The following is a 6,124-nucleotide window of genomic DNA, read 5'->3' on the forward strand; positions in this document are numbered from 1 at the left end:
CACTGTAAGGCCTGCCATTCGTGACAGGTGACATGGCCCATCGTGTGGCCTTTTTGCTGGCGTACCTTGCTGGCTTGTTTTCAGGATGTCTGGGTCCACGATGACCTCTGGGATCTCCTGATTGGCCAAACCCTTGCTGTCCAACCTCTTGACCTCGCCCCACAGGTTGGAACCACCGTGCATGCTGGGAATGTTGAGGATAGCCACACCTTCCAGGGAGAGGCTGCTCAGGTCAAGGCGGGTCCCACAGCACTGAGGAAGAGAGGCACTACCAATCAGCACAGAGGGATAGAGAGGCACTAGCAATCAGCACAGAGGGATAGAGAGGCACTACCAATCAGCACAGAGGGATAGAGAGGCACTACCAATCAGCACAGAGGGATAGAGAGGCACTACCAATCAGCACAGAAGGACAGAGTGGCACTGCCAATCAGCACAGAGGGAAAGAGGCAATACCAATCGGCACAGAGGGACAGAGAGGCACTACCAATCAGCAGCACAGAGGGACAGAGAGGCACTACCAATCAGCATCAAGTGAAAGAGACCAGTCACCCTCACCTCTATAGTGAGACACTCTTTCAGCTTCTTGCAGGAGGCAGAAATGGTCTCTGAGGTGGCAAACTCAAAGTACCACAGCTTATTCTTCATTCTGCGGACACAGAGAGTACAGTGAAGACAGGGTCAGAGAATGAATGCAAATCTTGTCTATAAAGATACAGTTTTTGTGGGTTGTGTTGAGCTGTGTTGGTGGGATCAGATCTGTGGCTAGGGAAATGGGATCAGAACAGAAAGATTGCAGGTTTGACTCCCAGGTGGGACACTGCCGTTGTACTCTTGAGCAAGGTACTTCATCTGAACTGCTTCCGTAAATATCCACCTGAGCAGTGTTACTGAGTCTCTGGTATACACAATAATTGGGTAATAAAATAATCTGTCTGAAGCTTTTCTGCTTCCACACACTAATTCACAGCTCATTTACAGCAGGTGCAGCTGTGTCTCCAATGGCAGACTCATGTAGCCCATGTGGGTTTGTTCCTTCCCTTGTAGCAGAGAAATCACCAAGCAACAAAAAAATCAGACCAAGCCAAGGGAGGAGAAAGTCCCATGGTGAAAGTGGGGGTGATGTTTAAAATGACATCGACTATTATGGAGAGTTACACTTTTTTCCATTTTTTTCATTCAAAGAAAGAAAGAAAATTCGAAGAAAATCAGTCATTGGTGTTGGGGGCATGTCACTCCACCCTAACCCCTCCTTCTCCATCCTGCCCCTCTGCTCCGCCCACCTCACCTGCTGTTGAACTTCTGGGGGTGCTTCTCCCGCATCATGTGAAACCGGTGGGCAATGGAGGCGTCCTGCCCACACACAAACACACACAGCCAATGGGATGTCAGAGCTGCTCGGGGCCAGCCAATGGGCTGCCTGCGAAAGGCGCGGGTTTGTGTGCCCCGGGCCCACTCACCACTCCGATGGAGAAGTAGTTGTTGATGATCTCGTAAGGCACGGGGTCCCCTCTCTCCTGGCTGTCCTCGGGAATCACCTGGACGCTCCAGCGGTCCATGAGCACCTGGGAGCTGCTCTCGATCTCCTTCAGGATCCGCCCCAGATCCATCCCATCATACCCTGCGGGGTCACACAGGGAACATCAACGTCCATAAACTGACTTTGACGAACACAGAGGCGGGAGTCGGAGTGGGACGCGCAGAATGGGGACAGAGGAACAAACCCGGCCCTTACCTCCGCCCCATCGGAGACAGCGCGCCAGGTCGTTCCCAGTGCCCAGGGGCAGCACGGCCACCGGGGGGCGCACCAGCAGCTGGGCCTTGTCTGACAGAGAAATATTGTGTGTTATTTCCAGAAAATAGTGTTATTTTCCCCTTTCATTCTGCCCTTTGATGCCTGGAAATTGTATTGTTTGTTACATAAAATGTCTGGAGTTTACATGAGGAGGATATTTCTAACAATACTGAACTGTAGGAACGTCAAATCTTAATAGTCATGACAGTAAGAGGATTCAAAATACAATGACGCAAAAAATATTTTCTGCTGTCAGGAACAATTACCACAAGAAGACTGTACCACCCCTTCTGTAGTGACAGCTAGGGAATTTCATGCAAGAAAATGAAAAAATAAATACTTTGGCTTAAAATAAAACTGTGTTGTGAAGACAAATCCACCAGGTAGATTCTATGGAAAATTCCACCAACCACAGGATTGTGGCTTTCTGGAAATACCGAGCTGTGAATCGTCCAATGAGCCTTTCCTTAGAATAACACCACTAACGTAGCGGAATGTTCCAAATCTGCGACGATCGGGGGAGGGGAGCTCTCTCACCTATAGCGTCAAGAATCCAGCCCACAGTTCCATCCCCCCCGCACACCAAGATCCTGTAGTCCTCCAGGTTCCTGAAGAAATGGAGCCTGCCCAACACAAACACAATCAATCACAGAACAAGGACTCATAACTGAGTCGCTCAGGCAGAGAAATGTAATTAATGGGTATTATTGATGAAGTGCAACAGGGAATGACAAAATGTCCGACTGACTCATTTTCAACACAAAAGCTTATTATCGCTTTATGAAAAATAACGGCTCCCTGGAAGCTATTTATCCTCTTGTGCCTCAGTAATTTCCAATGAACTTAGTCCATCAACAAGAACCTTTAAGGTATCTTAATAATATATGAGTAAAATCTTATCTCCAAAGACCCTGGCATCACAGAAGCACAGGGGACTTGCAAGCAAATCATGTGACATTTACGGTAAATTACGGCTTCTGACAACCAGCTTTCCCCAGTTGTGTCGCCCAGATAATCAATTTGGTTTTTAGGGTTGTTAGAGTGCTTCAAAGCTTAAATGACAACACTAAAGGCCAGATTTACGAAAGGTGTTGCAAATTGCAAAAAGGTTTTTGCGCATATTTTTGTTTTTTCAAAGCTTGATTTCAATCGCATGCGACTGTGTTAGATGCATTAGTGTTCTATTGAATGTTCATTATCTTTATTCATTTTTAATGTGTGATAGTAATGATCGTGTTTATGGCTGAACCGGAGCGGACAGTGAGGCTGCTGCAGGCCTTACCCAGGTCCTGGTCCTCCGGTAGAGAGGTTGTACACTTGCCGCGGGTTCAGCAGGTACTGGAATTTGCGCAGGACCCTGGAGGGGACACAAAGACACACGGACGGTGACACCGTGACCTCTGACCCAGACGTGCTGTCCTATGCGAGGTGGTGGGCGGGTGCGCGGCCTCACCTCTCCCCTTGCTTGCCTCCACTTTTGGGGTTCACGAACACCAGGAGGGGGTGCGTGTGTGGAACAGGGCTAATCTACACACAGATAAGAGAGGGGGGTACAAAAAACTCCTTTCAGTTTCACACGCATGCAAGAGCAAAACAGGAAATGAGCTGGACCGTGTACACTTTCAGAGATTCTATAGTATAGACCAAGACCAAGTATAGACTCAAACTCCATGCCTGGGGGTTTTTGATTACTAAAATGAAAGCAAGAAACCAGAAACCAACCTCCAGGACTGGAGTTAAACCTGTAGACGCTGCAGGTCTTTTTTTTAAAGACTAACCATATGGTCAGATCCTGCATTCCTTCCATCTTCACTATTTCCTAACTAAAGGAGGTTCTGGATGGTAACAGGTGCCATATTGCAGTTTAGACTATTCATGATGATGCATGCTCAAGGACAGAACATCAAATGTCATTGCTGTTGTTCTGAGCGCACTCCTTCATGAATATTCATCAAACTGATAGACACACACAGATACATCAAAAAGTCTGAAAAGTCTTAGCTACAATGATAGGGGCATAGAACTTCCAAAGTTAACAATATTATTTTGCAGGATCCATGATGCTATGTGGCCTATTTTCTGTGTGAGAGTGAGTGTGGGAGTGTAAGCACCTGTGCTTTATTGAGCTGGCTCAGACTCACAGAGGCCATACAGTACCTGCAGAACCTGTGCGTTTCTGAGCTGGCTCAGACTCACAGAGGCCATACAGTACCTGCAGAACCTGTGCGTTTCTGAGCTGACTCAGACTCACAGAGGCCATACAGTACCTGCAGAACCTGTGCGTTTCTGAGCTGACTCAGACTTACAGAGGCCATGCAGTACCTGCAGAACCTGTGCGTTTCTGAGCTGACTCAGACTTACAGAGGCCATACAGTACCTGCAGAACCTGTGCGTTTCTGAGCTGACTCAGACTTACAGAGGCCATACAGTACCTGCAGAACCTGTGCGTTTCTGAGCTGGCTCAGACTTACAGAGGCCATACAGTACCTGCAGAACCTGTGCGTTTCTGAGCTGGCTCAGACTCACAGAGGCCATACAGTACCTGCAGAACCTGTGTGTTATTGAGCTGACTCAGACTTACAGAGGCCATACAGTACCTGCAGAACCTGTGCGTTTCTGAGCTGGCTCAGACTTACAGAGGCCATACAGTACCTGCAGAACCTGCCCATCCGGTGTGGTGTTCTGCAGCTCACTGTCCTCCGCTGCACTGGAGCAGCCGTTCTTCAAGCTGTTGGGCCTCTCCTGCACCACAGAGAGAGAGAGCAAGAGAGTGAGAGAGAGAGAGAGAGAGATGCAATTAATGCTCAAAATTTAGAAAAGGTAATTTCTTGTTCCCTGGGAGATCCTTCTCACCATTTTGGATGAGGATCTGGGAGCGTCTGTTTCCCAAGCCATTAGAAATTTTAATGTTTACATTTGGGGGATGTATTAAACAATCTGTCAAAATTACATCAAACACTGTAGACATATTTGAAAAGAAATGAAACACAAGACATTGTGGCTCTCTGACCTGAGTCCTTGTTTGATTCAGATTTCTCACAGACGCTCAGACTAGAGTCTACTTTAGAAGAAAGCACAGCAGCGCATGAAGCCGATTGGCTGCTGATGAATCCCATATCCCATGTGCTGCTCATCCAAATTAAAATAAACCCAAATAATAGGCAGATTTCCCATTAACGTTATTGAATCGCAACTTCAAAAATAGGTGCGAGCAAAAAAACTTGTCTTCTACTTTATTTGTGCTTTCGGCAATAACCTGACACCGAGACCCATTTTTCAGTTTAAAAACTAACTGCACTCAGACAGCCCAGCCGAGGAGCAGCCTGCCATGCAAGCTAACGCAGCGCAGAAGTTGAAACACGACCTGACCCTCGCACAAAAACACCCTGTGGAGGCTGATGTGAAGGCCAAAATGTACCGCCCCATTATATCTGTGAGCTCCGTGTGGAGACTCTCTCTCCTCGAAGGCCCCTTTGTTTTTAAGAGGTCAGTTTAAATTGCGGGTTGCAGCTAATGTAGCACTACAATGTGGATAGTGTCACGACTCAGAGCACAGGACAGCCCCTCTAAATCCTGCCCGAGGGCCAGTGGCCATGAAATAGTCAAAGGTGCTAAATCTCACTGGGGCTTAGTTTATTCTACGGAAAATCTACGGATAATATATGTGTGTATATATATATATATATATATATATATATATATATATATATATATATGTGTGTGTGTATATATATATATATATATATATATATTCAATTTCATTTTATATAATTTGCTTCTTCTTATTATTATTATTATGCATATGCTGAAATATAAATTAATCTATGTCAGTATCGTCAGCTTTGTATGAGGGTGAGCGGGAACTACTTTTCTATAATTTTGTGTAAACTGAGATATCTTCATTGGAATGAGGTAAAAAAAAAAAGGGAAACAATTGCTTTACACAAACTGTATTTATGATTTATACTGAATCAATAAAGTGGCTTTCAACATGAAGCATCGGCTACATGAAACATACCCATAAAATGCACACAAGAAACCAAATAGCAATGTTTGTCACAGCATAATTTAATTAGCCTACTCAGTGACATCAATACCATGCACTCCAATGACTTAGTCTGGTTAAATGCTTAGTGGGACAATTTCTTCCAGATCATTGATTAAATTACATTATAATCAAGTCTGGTCAGCTGGAGAGCCCCCACCCCCTTTTTGACGCTTGAGGTAAACTGAAGACCCTTTGGTCCTCCTTCTAAGATCATTTCATCACGTCCTAACATCTGCTCTGTGTCAAGCAACACCTACAGTACGTTTCTGGCATCGTGTGTG

General features: G+C 45.8%; 1 protein-coding gene across 2 annotated transcripts in view; it reads right to left on the reverse strand.

Moving 5' to 3' along the window:
• The window catches only part of dgkaa (diacylglycerol kinase, alpha a), a 34,667-nt gene that overhangs the window by 2,822 nt on the left and 25,721 nt on the right, over positions 1-6,124 (reverse strand). For both annotated transcript variants that reach the window (XM_064299033.1, XM_064299034.1), the window contains 9 exons: positions 4,448-4,537; positions 3,249-3,322; positions 3,078-3,152; positions 2,333-2,418; positions 1,736-1,825; positions 1,461-1,621; positions 1,289-1,353; positions 559-649; positions 66-252 (listed from right to left, as the gene is read on the reverse strand). In XM_064299033.1, the coding sequence (XP_064155103.1) occupies positions 66-252; positions 559-649; positions 1,289-1,353; positions 1,461-1,621; positions 1,736-1,825; positions 2,333-2,418; positions 3,078-3,152; positions 3,249-3,322; positions 4,448-4,537 (919 nt within the window). The remainder of the gene's footprint in view (positions 1-65; positions 253-558; positions 650-1,288; positions 1,354-1,460; positions 1,622-1,735; positions 1,826-2,332; positions 2,419-3,077; positions 3,153-3,248; positions 3,323-4,447; positions 4,538-6,124) is intronic.

The sequence above is a fragment of the Anguilla rostrata genome, chromosome 11, assembly GCF_018555375.3.
Source record: "Anguilla rostrata isolate EN2019 chromosome 11, ASM1855537v3, whole genome shotgun sequence".
In the NCBI taxonomy this organism is placed as follows: domain Eukaryota; kingdom Metazoa; phylum Chordata; class Actinopteri; order Anguilliformes; family Anguillidae; genus Anguilla; species Anguilla rostrata.